The sequence below is a fragment of the Balaenoptera borealis genome (genome assembly GCF_965194805.1).
Source record: "Balaenoptera borealis genome assembly, chromosome: 1".
NCBI classification, from domain to species: domain Eukaryota; kingdom Metazoa; phylum Chordata; class Mammalia; order Artiodactyla; family Balaenopteridae; genus Balaenoptera; species Balaenoptera borealis.
Genome location: NC_138860.1, coordinates 193,779,319 through 193,795,480, shown reverse-complemented (window position 1 = coordinate 193,795,480; position 16,162 = coordinate 193,779,319). Strand labels below are relative to the sequence as shown.

Here is a 16,162-nt window from a genome sequence, read left to right as displayed (position 1 = left end):
CTGCGTGGTGCTGTCTCCCCTGGGTCGGCACTTTGCACCCGCTCCCTAAGTCTGGCCCCGCCTCCGCCCCCCGCCCTGGGCGGCCAAGCGAGGCTGCCTGGGCGGGGCGAAAGCCCAGGCGCAGGCGCGGGAGCGGCTGGGGCGGGGGGGTGGGGGGCGGCGTGACCAGGCTGGGTTCGCGGGCGCGCGCGGGCTCAGCCCCACGTGCCGTCCCAGTCCGCCTGGCGCTCCGCGGCGTCCGGTTCCGCCTGGCCCTCCGCCTGCCCCGATGCCGGGTCCGGCCTGGCCATGGGCGCGGGCTCAGTGCGGGCGCGCTACCTCGTGTACTTCCAGTATTTGGGCACGGGCTTTAAGTACGTTCTCTGGGCCTCCCACCCGTGCCCGCAATCCCCTCGTGTAGCCCGGCGCCGCGGGGAGCACGCGAGCTCGAGCCGGAGAGCAGCCGACGGCCGGCGCCCGAGGGGTTGGAGGGAGCTAAGTTTAGGGCCCGCACCTCCGGCCTCGGGCCCCGGCCTTCCGGGGATGGAACGGCCGCCTTTGGCCGCAGAAGACGGGACGGGCGGGGTCCGGGGCGGGGCGGGGCGGGGCGGCCTCGCGCGCTAATCTCCGCCCGTCCTGCCCACAGCGGGGTCGCGGCAGTCAGGGGCGCCCAGCACGCCATCGGAGTCCAGAACTACCTGGAGGTGAGCTCCGCCGGCCCGCGCCACGGAGGGGGGAGGGAGGAGGGCGACCCGGGGGAGGGGCAGATGGGAGCCCCGCCCGCGGCCTCTGTGCGCCCCCCCACCCCCCTCAGGAGGCCGCAGAGCGGCTGAACTCGGTGGTGCCGGTAAAGTTCACTATCTCCAGCCGCACGGATGCTGGGGTCCATGCCCTGAGCAACGCGGCGCACCTGGACGTCCAGCGCCGCTCAGGCCTGCCCCCCTTCTCCCCTGAAGTCCTGATGGAAGCCCTCAACACCCACCTGAGGCACCCGGCCATCCGGTAAGCACCTCTCTGCTCTCCCGGAACTCGTCCACTATGGTGGAGGCGGGAGGTGAAGAAGGACTCTGTATCTGGACGGAACTCCTTGGGGGTGATGGCAGAGGTGCCAGGGTGTCACATGGACGGGGCAGGGGGTTATTCCTGGCCTTGTTCCCGCAGGGTACTGCAGGCCTTCCGTGTGCCCAGCCACTTCCATGCCCGCCACGCAGCCGCGTCCAGGACCTACCTGTACCGCCTGGTTACCGGCTGCCGCAGGCCTGACCAGCTGCCCGTGTTTGAACGAAACCGGTGCTGGGCGCTTCGGGCTGAGTGAGTGGGTGTGAAAGTGAGCCTGAGGGGCTTGCCAGGCTCGCCTGGCCGGCCATTCGCTCCTGACCACTCACCTGGCTTCCTGCAGCTGCTTAGACGTGGCGGCCATGCGGGAGGCCGCCCAGCACCTCCTGGGGACACATGATTTCAGGGCCTTCCAGTCAGCGGGCAGCCCGGCCACCAGCCCGGTGCGCACCCTGCGCCGAGCCTCCGTGTCCCCCGACCCTGCCGGCAGCCCCTTTGTCCTCCCCGAGGAGAGCAGGTGAGAAGGGCAGCCTACACTCTGGCCTGGAGGCTGCAAAGGCTGGATTTAGTTCCAGCACCTTCCCTGGTGGTGCACTGGGGGCTCCCTGGGCACCCGTCCAGCCTTGGGGGAGAAGGAGGTGCCGGTCAGCCGAGTGGTGTGGCCCCAACACCCGTGAGCCTGCAGCTGTGCCCTCCCCTGGGCTAGGGTCCTGCCAGGCCGGGGGGGCAGAGGGCAGAGAAGGCTGCCTGCCCGGCCGAGCTCACTGCCTCGTGGATGGATCCAGGCGGTCGGTGGAAAGACTCCACTGGGGGAGAAGCACCAGGCCAGTGGTTCGGGCCCAGGCTGGCAGGGGGTTGGTTCCACTGCCCCCAGCACTGTCCCAGGGGCCTCCGGCCAGACCGCAGCTACTGACTTCCAGAGCCTTCCCACTTAGGCCCAGCACTGAAGGGAGGAGGAACTTTGCACAGCCAGCTTCCAAGCCCCCGACTCCTGCTAAGGAGCCCAAGCCTCAGGGCCTGAGTCCCTGGGAGAGGAGCTGGCCACACCACCTCCCTCGCCGCCCCCGAGCCCACGCCAGGACCTCGGCCTCCTCCTGCAGCCAAGACCCCGGAGGCGCTGCTGTCCCCGCTCCCAAGCAGCAGTCCTCTGGCTTTAGTCTCCCTTCCACCGGTTTCATCTACAAGGGGTTGGGGGGGAGTAGGTGGGGGCCCCTGGGGTGGGACGCGGGGAGACCACACTGGAGGGTTGAGGCTGCCCTGAGGCCCAGACCTTATGGGCGCCTGTGTCCCCAGGCGGTTGCGGTTCTGGAGCCTGGAGTTTGAGAGCCAGTCCTTCCTATACAGACAGGTGGGCTGTGTCCTGGGGCCCTGCCGGGGGCGGGGCCTGGGGCTCAGGTGGCTGCAGCAGTCTTCACCTTGGGTCACAGGTGCGGAGAATGACATCTGTGCTGGTGGCCGTGGGGCTGGGGGCTTTGATGCCTGCTCAGGTGAAGGTGATTCTGGAGAGCCAGGACCCCCTGGGCAGGTACCAGAGCCGTGTGGCTCCCGCCCACGGCTTGTTCCTGAAGGCGGTGCTCTACGAGGGCTTCGGTAAGAGGTGGTGGCGTGGAGAGGTCCCTGCTTGTACCCTGTTGACTGACGGCCCCCTCCCAAGGCTGAGTCCTTGCCGCGGGAGGGTCTCTCAGTGGCAGTGCTGTCCCAGCCTGTGGCCAAGAGGAAAGCCAGAGCCCAGCAGCCCAAGCCCCAGCCTGGCCCTGTGGGGAGGGAGGCTGAGAGGGCGTTCCAGAAGGCAGCAGAGGGTAGAGAGGGGCTTGAACTCTGGGGCGAAGGCAGGGGGCTCTGCAGTCCTGCTGAAGGCTCTGGCCTGGCCCCTGCAGAGACTGTCACGCCCCCAGGATGACCTGGGGTCTGTTCACAGGTCCTGCCTCTATGTGCCCTCAGAGTCCACAGCACGGAGGTCACAGGTGACCCCTGATACGCAGCAAGGTCAGGGCAGCCGTGGCACGCTAGGCCCAGCTGCTGGACGCTCCCAGCTCTGTACACCACCGTGCATCACACACGGACCACGGCAGGCCCCACGCCTCCTGTCAGCCTGGACCTGCCCCAAGTCCCCGCCTGCCCGGGTGGGCTGCCAGAGGTGGGGTGCAGGAGACAAGCGCAAGCACCGGAAAGCGAGACACCCAAACAGCCTGTGGTGGTTTTTACTGGAAATCAACACCCCGGGAGCCCCCCCCCCCCCATCTCCTGGGAGCCCAGGAGCAGAAATAAAAAGTGAAAAGCCCCCCAGGTCCGTTTCTTTCTTCGGCCAAAAGCAGCCACTCGGGCAGGTGTATGGCACCGTGGTCTCTGCACAGATGAGGGTCGTAGCCAGCTGTGGGCTCCACACCCGAGGACACAGGGAAGACCCAGGGTGCACACGGTCCTGGCAGCGGGGCCTCAGCTGGCCTGGGGCAGGCCCTTCTTGAGCAGAGACGTGAGATAGCTTCCCAGCTCCTCGTCCTACAGCCACAGGCAAGAGGGGCCGTTGGTCCAGGTGAGGCAGCCCAGGGTAACGGGGTGACCCCACCAGTCCCTCACCTTACCTGGTAGGTCCAGGAGACCAGCAGCACCTTGGTGCCTGGGTCCTCCGAGTGGGCAGCGGCCTGAATGAGGATGGACTCCACGGTCACGGAGCCGTCAGGAAGGTGCTGCACGCAGTGGTCCTTGAGGACGCTGCGGGGAGGCACGGTGAGCCCCTGCCTGGCGCCCCCCCGGCGCCCCGCCCCCCGGGTCCGGAAGGCGCGTCTACCTCTTCAGGTGGCTGTACACGCGCACGGCTGTCTCCTGCTCTTTGCGCGTGTCGTGCAGGTGCACACGGCAGGTGAAGCGCAGCTGGTGCTCGGCCAGGCCCAGCTCCTTGAGGGCCTGCTCTGAGGACACAAGCCGGAAGTTCTGTGGGGCAAGGGCAGGTCAGGGACGGCGGGGGCGGCCCCCACCGCCCCCAGTGATGGTGGGCACTCACACTGTCCTTCATGATCAGGGTGCCATGCAAGAGCCGGGGCTTCTTGGCGTCAGGGAGCAGCCCTGTGGGGAAGGGGCAGCGGTCGGAGCTGTCGGGGGCCCACCTGCCCAGCAGCCGCCCCGCCCCCGCTCAGCGGGCCCTGCCGCTCACCGTGCGCCACCTCCCGCTTCAGCAGCCCCAGCGAGACGCCCCCGGGGATGCTGGGGCTCGTGGGCAGCGCCACCGTCTCGCCGTTGGCCGGCATGTAGCAGCTGACCCCTGGGCCAGGGTGTGGAGAGAACCTCAGTCCAGGCTGGCGGGCCCCGCCTGCGCCAACCCTGCCCGCATACCCTCCGTATCACCCAGCCCGCCCTGGCCTGGGCTGCCTACGGAATTCCTGCTCGATCTTCTGCTTCAGAAACTCCATCTTCTTGGCCTCGCCGTGCACCAACAGCACGTTCTCCGGCTCCGCCTGACCCACCAGCTGCATGATGCCCTTGGCGTCCGCGTGGGCGCTGAAGGACATGTACTCCACCTGCATCTTGACCTCCAGCTGCGGCATCACGGCAGGCAAGCCATCAGCACAGGCGGTGGCTCCGAGGGCCGCCCCCCCCCCCCCCGCCCAAAGAGGGTCCACAGAGCTGGTGAGGGAGGGTGAGGACTCACCACCTGCCGCCCCTCCATCTCCAGCTTGCGCTGCCCGCTGAGGATCTTGTGGCCCACGGTGCCCTGCACGCAGTAGCCGGGCATGATGACCTGCAGGAGGGATGGACGGACGAGCAGCTCCCCTAGCACCCCCTGCCTACCACCCCGGGGCTTCCTCCCGGCACGCTCCCCCCACCCGGCCCTCTGCCCACCTGAACCCAAACCCTTGGGGGAGGCCCCTCCCCCTTCCAGGCCCCACTGCAGACCAAGGCAGGCTCAGGGGTCTCAGCACAAGCCCGCCCAGGCCTGACCCCCATGACGGCTACTCAGGAAGCCGGGGGCTTTCTTGCCTGGTGCAGACGGGCCAAGACACAGCAAGAGTCTGAGCCTGGGTCCGACACCAGTCCCCACGGTACCAAGCCTCCTCCTCCTCCTCCTCCTCCTCCTGACAGCAGCAACGTCCCCCCAGCCAGGGGGAGCCCCTGCCCCTCAACCTCACCAGCCCTCCAGGGAACCGGCCCTGGAGCCCAGACCCCTCACCATGTTCTTCTCGTTCCCTGCCCACTTCCTGAAGATCTGTAGGGACTGGCCGGCGTGCAGCATCCCCGGGGTGGCAAACACGACCTTCGGGGCAGGTGTGGGGACAGTCAGGGCATCAGATGCCCCCCTGCCCTCAGCCTTCTGACCGCTGGTCCTCCCGGCACAGAGGCGCCCCGCTCCCCTGCGCGACTTGCTGGCAGGGCCCCGGCCCAGCAGAACCCCACCCCCAGCCGGCACTGGGCCGCACCATGGGGCCCGGGCTGTCGGCAAACGCCCGATCGAAGGCCTTGATGTGCTTGAACTCAAACATGTTCCTCTGCACAAAGGTCTTCCGGATCTTCTGGTTGGTCCAGGGGATGAAGAGCTTGTAGTAGTGGTTGGCCTTCTCCGTCAGGCCCGTGGAGAAGTAGATGGGGGCCTTCAGGTCCATGCGCTCCCTGTGGAGGACGGGGCTGGTGGGGAGGCTGCCGGGGCAGGGCTGGCCTGCAGCCCCCATGTGCCCTCAGCCTGGGCTGGGTCCAGTGCCAGGAAGGGCACTCCCCACCCTCTCTCACCCCACAGCCAGCAGGGCAGGGCCTCCAGAAACCGTCCCGGCCACACCTACCAGAAGGTCTCCAGCAGGATGCAGAGCTCCTGAGCGCGGCCCAGCGCAAACACGGGGATCAGCACCTGCAGGGGGTGGGGGTGGGGGTGGGAGGCCAGCTCGGGAGAAACCCCTGGCCACGCCGCCCAGCCATCGAGTCCACAGCTGTGCACAGTGGCGGACAGTTGCTCCCTGTGGCCACCTTCTGAGAAGACCACCCCTGCCAGCAGCTCTGATGGCCGGAGGCCCCATGCAGACTGCGGGCAGCCCCCCACATTCTGTCCCAGCACAGCCTGCCCAAAAGTGACGGTGGTGGACGCTCTGGCCAGCCCTTCATTGGGACCTGAGACACGAGCGGTAGATGAGCCCCCGCTAAAGGGTCTTCAGGGGAATTTGTCTTCCCAGTGCTGAGCAAACCTTCCTCTCTCTGTGCCCAGAACACAGCACCCCTGCCCCTGACCACATGCCGGGGCAGCCGAAAGACCCGTGCAGCGTGGCCAGAGGCACACAGCCAGCCCCGCCTGGGGCACCCGCCGCCCACCAGCTACCTTCCCGCCACGCTCCACGGTCTCATGGACCTTCTTTAGGAAGTCTCGCTCCCGGCAGCGCTTAGAGTCTCGGATGGTGGTGGCGTATGTGGATTCTGTGATGAGCAGGTTGGGGCGGCACTTGTCAATCCAGGCGGCTCTAGAACACAGGGGTGTGTGGCCAGAGTGGACAGTCCACACGGTGGCGAGGCTGTACACAGCCATGGCCCTCCTGGACCCTCCAGCAGGCAGCCTGCCTCCTCTGCACAGGCCCAGGCCGCCGTCGAATGACACAGGCAGCACTTGACGGGACAGGAGAACACCCGGGGACAATGACCCGCAGACGGCTCCGGAAGCCGGCACACCCCTCAGGGTCCCTGTACCCCTGGGGGGACCCGCCCAATAGGATGAAACAAATGTACTGGCCTACTTACCCCAAATGCCGGTCTGGGGTCATGTTATAATCCCCCTGGCAAAGAATGTGGCAATGAGGAGGGTGCCTCCTTCCTCTGCCCGGCCAGCCAGCCCTTCCTGTGCCCCGAGTGCTTCCACTGACCGTGTACACCACAGACTCTGAGCCCACTTTAATCTGGAACATGGCCGCCCCCAGCACGTGGCCCGCATAGTAAGCCTTGATTTCCAGCTCATCGTCCACCTACAGAGAAGAGGGCTGACCTCAGGTCTGCAGGCTGTGCCGAGCAGAGGGCAGAGGGGCAGGGAGGTGGAGCCTGGGGCAGTGGTGGGCGCAAGTTGATGACATCATTCTAGCCTTTCATCATCCCTGTTTTTTCATACACGACATCCAGTTCTCAATCAAAAGCAGACACAAGAGATGAGACAATAGGGATGGAAAGAAGAGGAACAACAGTCCAGAGAAGCAGATTCAGGGCTCCTGGAGTTTTCAGACACAGGCTTTAAAAGGATTGTGATTAAAATATTCAGAGAGAGAAAGAATTAAGAATGTTGGCAAAAAACTAGAAACTATTAAAAACAGTGGAAACTGTAAAACCAGAGACTATAATAACCCAAGTTAAGGATTCAAAAGAGCCATACTATCCCAGGCAACCTATATATTCAATGTAATCCTTATCAAAATACCAGTGGCATTTTTCACAGAACTGAAACAAATAATTTTAAAATTTGTGTGGAAACACAAAAGATGCCAAATAGCCACAAGAATCCTAACAAAAAACGGAGCTGAAGGAATCACGCTCCCTGACTTTATACTACAAAGCTACAGTCATCAAAACTGCATGGTAAAGGAAATCGGAGCTGGAACAATCAGGCTCCCTGACTTCAGAGTATACTACAAAGCTACAGTAATCAAAATAGTATGGTACTGGCACAAAAACAGAAATATAGATCAATGGAACAGGACAGAAAGCCCAGGAATAAACCCACGCACCTATGGTCAATTAATCTATGACAAAAGAGGCAAGAATATACAATGGAGAAAAGACAGTTTCTTCAATAAATAGTGCTAGGAAAACTGGACAGCTACATATAAAAGAATGAAATTAGAACATTCTCTAACACCATACACGAAAATAAACTCAAAATGGATTAAAGACCTAAATGTAAGACCAAATACTATAAAACTCCTAGAAGAAAACATAGGCAGAACACTCTGACATAAATAGCAACGGTATTTTTTTTGGATCCACCTCCTACAGTAATGGAAATAAAAACAAACAAATGGAACCTAATTAAATTAAAAGCTTTTGCACAGGGACTTCCCTGGTGGCACAGTGGTTAAGACTCCGCGCTCCCAATGCAGGGGAACTGGGTTCGATCCCTGGTCGGGGAACTAGATCCCACATGCATGCCGCAACTAAGAGTTCACACGCCACAACTAAGGAGCTGGCGAGCTGCAACTAAGGAGCCCACCTGCCACAAGTTAAGACCCGGCATAACCAAGTAAATAATTAATTAATTTTTTAAAAAAAGGATTCTTTGTTATTAAAAAAAAACAAAACAAACAAACTTTTACACAGCAAAGGAAACCATAAACAAAGACAACCTACAGAATAGGAGAAAACATCTGCGTATGATGTAACCAAAAGCGTATTAATCTCCAAAATATACAAACAGCTCATGCAGCGCCATATCAAAAAAACAAACAACCCAATCAAAAAATGGAAGGAAGATCTAAACAGACATACAGATGACCAAGAGGCACATGAAAAGATGCTCAACACCACTAATTAATACAGAAATGCAGGGACTTCCCTGATGGCACAGTGGTTTAGAATCCGAGCTCCCAATGCAGGGGGCCTGGGTTCGATCCCTGATCAGGGAACTAGACCCCACATGCATGCCGCAACTAAGAGCTTGCATGCCACAACTAAGGAGCCCGCTGGCCACAACTAAGGAGCACATGTGCTGCAACTAAGGAGCAGGCGAGCCACATCTAAGGAGCCCACCAGCCGCGACTAAGACCAGGTGCAACCAAATAAATAAATAAATAAAATATATTTTTTTAAAAACACAGAAATGCAAATCAAAACTACAATGAGGGGGGCTTCCCTGGTGGCTCAGTGGTTAAGAATCCACCTGCCAATGCAGGGGACACGGGTTCGAGCCCTGGTCTGGGAAGATCCCACATGCCGTGGAGCAACTAAGCCCATGTGCCACAACTACTGAGCCTGCGCTCTAGAGCCCGTGAGCCACAAATACTGAGCCCACGTGCCACTACTACTGAAGCCCGTGCGCCTAGAGCCCGTGCTCCAGAACAAGAGAAGCCATGGTAATGAAAGGCCTGCGCACCTCAACGAAAAGTAGCCCCCACTCGCCGCAACTAGAGAAAACCCGCACGCAGCAACGAAAACCCAAAGCAGCCAAAAATAAAATAAATAAATTCTAAAAAATTAAAAATAAAAACAATGAGGTACCACCTCACACTGGTCAAAATGGTCATCATCAAAAAGTCTACAAATAATAAACGCTGGAGAGGGTGTGGAGAAAAGGGAACTGTCCTACACTGTTGGTGGGAATGTAAAATGGTGCAGCCACTACAGAGAACAGTATGGAGATTCCTCAAAAAACTAAAAATAGAGTTGCCATATGATCCTGCAACCCTACTCCTGGGCATATATCCAGAGAAAACCATTATTCGAAAAGATAAATGGACCCCAACGTTCACTGCAGTGCTATTTACGATAGCCAAGATATGGAAGCAACCTAAATGACCATCGACAAATGAATGGACAAAGAAGATGTGGTACAAGGACTTCCCTGGTGGTGCAGTGGTTAAGAATCCACCTGCCAATGCAGGGGACACGGGTTCGAGCCCTGGTCCAGGAAGATCCCACATGCCGCGGAGCAACTTAAGCCCATGCGCCACAACTACTGAGCCTGCAAGCCACAGCTACTGAGCCCACGTGCCTAGAGCCTGTGCTCCGTAACAAGAGAAGCCCCCGCAATGAGAAGCTGACGCACCGCAGTGAAGAGTAGCCCCACTCACCACAACTAGAAAAAACCCGCATGGAGCAACAAAGACCCAGCGCAGCCGGGGCGGGGGAGGGAGAAAAAGGGACCTCCCTGGCGGTCCAGTGGTTAAGACTTCACCTTCCAGTGCAGGGGGTGTAGGTTCGATCCCTGGTTGGGGAGCTAAGATCCCACATGCCTCGTGGCTAAAGAACCAAAAACCATAAAAAACAGAAGCAATATTGTAACAAATTCAATAAAGACTTTAAAGATGTTCCACGTCGAAAAAAAAACAATCTTAAAAAAAAAAAAAAAAGAAGCTGTGGTACATATATACAGTGGAATACTACTCAGCCATTAAAAAAATGAAATCTTGCCATTTACAGCAACATGGATGGACTTGGAAGGTATTATGCTAAGTGAAATAAGTCAGACAGAAAGACAAATACTGTATGATATCACTTATGTGTGAAATCTAAAAAATACAACAAACTAGTGAATGTAACAAAAAGGAAACAGAGTCACAGACGTAGAGAACAAACTACAAGTGGGGAGAAGGAGGAGAGGAAAGGCAAGACAGAGGTGGGGGATTAAGAGGTACAAGCTATTACACACAAAATAAGCTACGAGGATATACTGTACTACAGGGAATATAGCCAATATTTTATAGTAACTATAAATGGAGCATAACCTTTGAAACCTGTGAATCACTATGTTGTCCACCTATAACATATAATATTGTAAATCAATTATATATCAATTAAAAAAAAGAATTCAACAGACAAATTTAACAACCACTTACGTATAACCAAAAAGAGAATTGACGAACTAAAATATCTAGTAGAGGCTATCCAGCATGAAGCACAGAAAGACAAAAGGACGATGAAGGCTCTGGAGAAGCAAGACCTACATTCGGCCTGGAGAGAGCAATGGGCAGACCCGGAGGCCTCAAACCTGAGCAGGCGCAACAGGACGAGAACAGGTGGGGCCAGCATAGCACCCCGCCGAAGTCCACAGGAAAGGACATAATCCCACAAGCAGCCAGAGAAAAGATTCTCTTCCAAACAGCAGATGGGAAGACACATTCAAAATACTGATAGTAAACGCTGCCCTAGAATTCCGAACCTAAGGGGAAAAGTCTTCAACATTTGCAGACAAATAAAATTTGAGAGCATTCATCACCAGCAGATCCACAATGGTGTCCTTCATCCCAAATACAAAGTGAAGAACACAGGCAGTAGAGGGGAACAGCGGGAAAAGCAAACAGAGACGGCGCCTGGCAAATCTGACTTTACCAGCATCAGCGGTGAGGTCCCAGGGGTCTCGCACGCTGAGGGAATTAAAATACATGGAAACAAGAGCCAGAGAGTCAGGGGAGGAGTAAATGCATTTGAGGTGCTCTGAGGCTCTTGCATTGTCCAGGAAAGAGGCAAAAGCTCCAAGTACCTTAGAGCTGTGTTGTCATGGATGTGTTTTGTAATCTCTACCACTACAAAAATTATAAAACAATATTTAATTACTTACCAAATAAAAGGAGAAATCGAGTTTTTAAAAGTCAATCCAGAAAAAGGCAATAAAGGAAATAAAGCATAGAACAGACAGCACAAATAAGAAGCAAATGGTAGGAGGATACAGCTAAATCCCAAATATTACCCACACGGTCCAAACCCTCCACCTACAGGACCGGTTATCAGGCTGGATTAAACCCAAACTACTTAAAACGTGACGCAGAAAGAGAGAAAGTACAAAGATGGGCAAGGATGCCCCGTGCAAACGCTAACTAAAGGCGGGGGAGGGGGAACGGTGACCCATTCACCAGAAAGGTGGGCTCAAAGGTAAGAGTGTCCTTGAGGAGAAATGCACTACTTCATCTCGACAAAAGGTTCAACCAGGATAAGACGACCCCAAATGTTAGACACGTGGTAACAAGCAAAACCCAGACTCTGAGGAGAAGCAGACAACTCCGCGAGCCTTGTGATAAATTTCTCCACATCTGATGTCACTTTCCTGCCTCCTCGCTGGCCCGCGGACAACTGTCACCGAGCCACAGCCCACACTCCGGTCTGCGTCCCGCCCAGCCTGCCCCCCCGCCCCGGCCCCGTCGTGCTCACGTGGCACAGGTGCCCTCTCCCGCCTCTTCAGTGCGCTCAAGCAGAGCCGGGGAGCAGCAGAGGCCCTGCCGAGTGCTGCATCCGCCTCCGGGCAGCTCCCCGCCGGCAACAAAGCGGGGTGGGGGGGGGCCTGACCTGCACCGTCTGGTGGAGGTGGACGGCCACCACCTTCTTCATACAGTCCTTGATCATCTGGGACGTGAAGAAGTTGGCCTCGCCCTTCTTGTCAACGGCAATCTTGCGGTAGTCCTCCAGCAGGATGGGGCAGATCGCCTGGGTGGGCTGGGTCATGTAGATGGGCCCGTCGTAGCCCACCATCTCGCTGAAGTAGGGCAGCGCCCCGCAGTGGTCCAGGTGGAAGTGGCTAGGGAAGCAACACGGGTCAGCCCGGCATGCCCTCCGCACCTCCCCCCGGGGGGCACCCGTCCCCTCGCTCCTCGCTGGCTGAGGGCCTGCTGTGCATCAGACGCCGCCCCGAGAGCCGCGGAGCAAGAGGGAGCAAAGGGGACAGCGTGCTGTCGTCCTGGGACTCAGCGCCTGAGCATCTAGTGATGCCACCAACAAGCCGTTGCTCTGGGGTCAGCCTCACGCTCCGGGGAGGAACAAGGAGGGGCTCAGGGGGACACATATCAGGCATCGCCATTTGGGTGGGTGGGCGGGTCCTGGGGAAGGCGCCCACCTGATGATCACGCAGTCCAGGAAGTCAGTCAGCCGGCCGCTGCGGGTGATGTAAGAAAAGTCGGGGAAGCGCCTCTGTGGGGGGAGGGGAAGCGTCAGGATGCCACCGGGGCTCAGGAGACACTGGGACAGCTGGGGCTGCGGGCACGGCCCCCGGGGGTCAGGCTGAACCTGACCCCCACATCCCCACCCTGCAGGCCCACCAAGACCGCCAACGGCTCAGAGCCTCGGAGCGTGCAGGGAGGGGGTCAGCTGCCCAGCTGGTACCTGAGCCGGCAGCCCCGATCTGGTACAGACCGGCCCCACGCCGGTGCCCCACCTTGCCCCCCTCTGTGGGTCAGAGCCTGAGACTCCGAGGCCCGGGTCCACGTTGGTCATGCCAGGGAGCAGGCTGGGTGGCAGCCGCCCGCCCGAGGGACTCACGTCGTCGCTGAAGCCCATGTGCATCCCGCAATCCAGCATGACGTTCTTGCCCGCAATGGAGACCAGGATGCAGCTTCGGCCCACGTCCTGGCCAGCCCCTGAATGGGAGGACGGGTGAGAGGGGCCGCCACGCTCCTCTCCCCACAACTGCCCCTGTGAGGATGGCCCCAGCCCCAAGGCCAAGGCCCAGCCGCCTGCTCCAGACCCCGAAAGGACCCTCTGGGCCCCGGCCCTGCAGAACCCTCTGCGGCTGCTGTGTGGACGACGTGTGAGGTGAGAAGCATTGCCACCTCTGCACACGGGCAAGGGAAACGCACAGGGAGGGGACAAGGCACCAAGGCCACCTTGGACCCTTCCCCATGGCGCCTCCAGCCCTCCAGCCGCGGGCCCTGCCACTCACCTCTCGCAGCAGGGGCCCACAGGCTAGAGGCCGGGAGCTGAGTAAGGGGTGCTGGACTGTGGTCCCAGCGCTCAAGAGAGGCAAGCCAGGGCTCCCTGGGGCCTCACCACCCCTCCCAAAACCTTAGCTGGGGCCACATCTGAGCTGTGACCATCAGCCACCTCCTGGTGGTGCCACTGCAGAGGGACACCATGTGGCTTTAGCCCAGCCACGGGGAAACATGGCCCTAGCTGTTCAGCAATGACCAACTAGAGTGGCCGCAGTACAGACGCCCCACCACTGGGCCCCCTCAGGTACCCCCAGCCCAGACCTTAACCCGAATCCCATCCACAGTCCTGACCTCCAAGCCCTGCCCAGATGCTCCAGGCCCAGCGGGGCATATCCCGGCCACCTCATACGGCCATCTGTCACCTCCTCTAGGGTCTGGGGGCCCAGAAGGAAAGGGACACAGCCTCACAAGGCCCGATGACAGCAAATGACCTATTTTTCATCTTGGATCCTACAAGCCTCCCTCTGCAAGGAACCTTCTGAACCTTCTGTTAGCACCACATACACCAGGGTGACCAGGCCACCGCCCAAAGCGGGCTGCAGCTGGTCCTCAAGAAGCTTCAGTCACCTGTGACAACGGCAGGTGAGAGCAGCCACGAGTTTCACCTGTGTGCCTCAGGCAGCCCAGCCACAGACAGTGGCCTCGAGGTCTCTCACAGGCCTGCTGCCCCCACCAGGATGTGAGCTCCCTGAGGGCAGGGTCTCAGCCTGCTTCCTATTGCACCTCCAGCACCAAGCCATGCCCCACTCAGAGGCACTGCAGATATGTGTGGGAGGGAGAAGGGCCGCCCCTCTTCACAGACAAGGATGTGAAGTCCCAGAAGTCACGGGATCCGCCCACGGCACATGACTCCTAAGCGTGGGGCCAGGGACAGTTTTCCGGACTCCGGAGCTCAGCTCTGAGGCACTGGCCGCCTGCTCCCAACAGGAACACCCGCAACAATCCCAGGGAGTAAAGACAGTGGCCCGAACTGGGCAGAAGAGGTGGGGACAGAGCCTGGGACACACAGGAGGGTGGGAAGAAAACCAGGAGACACGTGGCCGCAGGGAGTTTAGGTTCCAGGTGTGGTGTGTGTGTGTGTGTGTGTGTGTGTGTCCAAGAACATGGACAATTACCACCTAGATAAACTTGCATTCGGGGAGATCAGCGCCTCGGGGAAAAGTAAGGCAGGGAAGGGCACACAAACTTCCAGTCCTCCCAGAGAAGACGAATTCCGAGCAGGGTGGAGAGGGAGAACTGGGATGAGAGGGGCAGCTGTGCAAAGGCCCTGTGGTGGGAGAGACCAAGGGGGTCGAGAGGCAGAAACTGGCAAAGGCAGATGGTGAAGCAGAAGTAGTTCTGCTCTGATGGTGCTGTGGCTGAGTGACCTTGGGGGCACACCCAGGTGCAGATCTGGGGTAGACGAAGCAGTAAAAAGATAGGATCATTCAAGAATGAGCGGTGACGGAGCAACTAAGCCCATGCGCCACAACTACTGAGCCTGCGCTCTAGAGCCCGTGAGCCACAACTACTGAGTCCGTGTGCCACAACTACGGAAGCCCGCGTGCCTAGAGCCCGTGCTCCACAACAAGAGAAGCCACCACAATGAGAAGCCCACACACTGCAACCAAGAGTAGACCCCGCTCGCCACAACTAGAGAAAGCCCGCGCCCAACAATGAAGACCCAACGCAGTCAAATAAATAAATAATAAATAAATAAATAAATAAATAAACCTTTAAAAAAAAAAAAAAAAGAGGATGATTGGTGAGAAAGGGGCCACCTGGGAAAGAGTCAGGCTGGAAGCAGGATCCTGCAGAGGCCCCTGGAGAAGAACCAGGCGCGGGGAGAGCGCGGGGCTGAAGCAGCCAGAGGAGACCCGGAGCCAACAGCTAGGAGAGGCCGTGGGGGTGACGACACCTTTAGTGGGGTAGGATGTGCGCTGTGACCCAGCAGGCCAGGGGCAGGGGTGTTCACTGCAGCTGTCAACAGCTCAGTGTCCACGCTGGGGGCTGGGTGGGCTACTTTGAGGAGAGCTCACCACAAAAGAAAGGATGTGGAGCTGCGGGGGACATCCCTAGGAGAAGATGCTTCCAACACACGGCCAGGGCAGGGGGCAGGTTCCCGAAAAGCCCCTGGCACGTGTGCACGGAGACCCCCAGCTGTTTCTGATTCTGAGCGATCTTTCCTCCTTCGCACTGTTCTGTACTGTTTGAGCCTTTAAACTGTGCACTTACATCTTTTGCAAAAAGCAAAGTTTTGGGATGCTGTTGTTTTTTTTTTAACGCTGCGGCAGTCAAGTAAAACAAGGGCTGACTTGGGGTGGACCGCAAACGGGTAAACGGGTAAACGGAGGCTGCAGGGAAGTGGGACGCGAGACAGATGGAGGAGGTGGAAGGGCAGGAAGTGGCGAGGATGCAGAAGCAGAAGAAAGGCGCCCTAAGCACCGGCTCCGGGCAGGGGGCCGCGCGCCGAGGACGACACGTCCCGGGGTCCCCGGCCCTCCGAGCCTCCCACCGGCCTTCTTCGGGCGCTCCTCCCCCGCCGCGCCGCACTCACCCAGGGGCGTGACCCTGATCTCGGGCATCCTGTCGGGCGCGCTCAGCGAGCCGGCGGGACCACCACTGCCTCACGAAACCCAGGCGCCTGCATCCCAGGCGCCGCCATGCGCCTCCGACTCGCGGCGACGCACTGCGCAAGCGCAACCCCAAAGGCGCGAGCTTCCGGCGCGCCCGACGGAAACGCGGGCCCGCGCATCGGACCTTCTGATTGGGCGGCCGACAGCCAA

The 16,162-nt window shown here is 59.0% G+C and overlaps 2 protein-coding genes across 7 annotated transcripts; one reads left to right on the top strand and one right to left on the bottom strand.

Annotated features, from left to right (window-relative positions):
- Positions 1-151: 151 nt before the first annotated feature.
- Positions 152-3,500, top strand: PUSL1 (pseudouridine synthase like 1; the record flags this gene model as incomplete). 5 transcript variants are annotated; one of them, XM_082342917.1, is made up of 8 exons in its annotated part: positions 152-353; positions 626-683; positions 794-981; positions 1,141-1,290; positions 1,379-1,552; positions 2,329-2,383; positions 2,463-2,625; positions 2,977-3,500. In XM_082342917.1, the coding sequence occupies exons 1-8, from the start codon at positions 289-291 to the stop codon at positions 3,498-3,500; spliced, it is 1,377 nt and encodes a 458-aa protein (XP_082199043.1). In that variant the 5' UTR covers positions 152-288. The 5 variants fall into 5 exon arrangements, with proteins under 5 accessions (XP_082199043.1, XP_082199047.1, XP_082199044.1 ...); XM_082342921.1 differs by having other exon boundaries at positions 2,954-3,145; XM_082342918.1 differs by lacking the exon at positions 1,141-1,290.
- INTS11 (integrator complex subunit 11) lies at positions 3,219-16,091 on the bottom strand. Of its 2 annotated transcripts, none has more exons than XM_082342827.1 (17): positions 15,934-16,091; positions 12,949-13,046; positions 12,527-12,600; positions 11,983-12,211; positions 6,867-6,965; positions 6,745-6,779; positions 6,332-6,470; positions 5,805-5,869; positions 5,448-5,637; positions 5,201-5,284; positions 4,682-4,771; positions 4,406-4,568; positions 4,187-4,294; positions 4,037-4,098; positions 3,824-3,966; positions 3,618-3,747; positions 3,219-3,534 (listed from the first exon to the last, which is right to left on the bottom strand). In XM_082342827.1, exons 1-17 carry the CDS (start codon positions 15,959-15,961, stop codon positions 3,472-3,474), a joined length of 1,800 nt encoding a protein of 599 aa, XP_082198953.1. In that variant the 5' UTR covers positions 15,962-16,091; the 3' UTR covers positions 3,219-3,471. The 2 variants fall into 2 exon arrangements, with proteins under 2 accessions (XP_082198953.1, XP_082198954.1); XM_082342828.1 differs by having other exon boundaries at positions 6,362-6,470.
- Between the last annotated feature and the right edge of the window lie 71 nt (positions 16,092-16,162).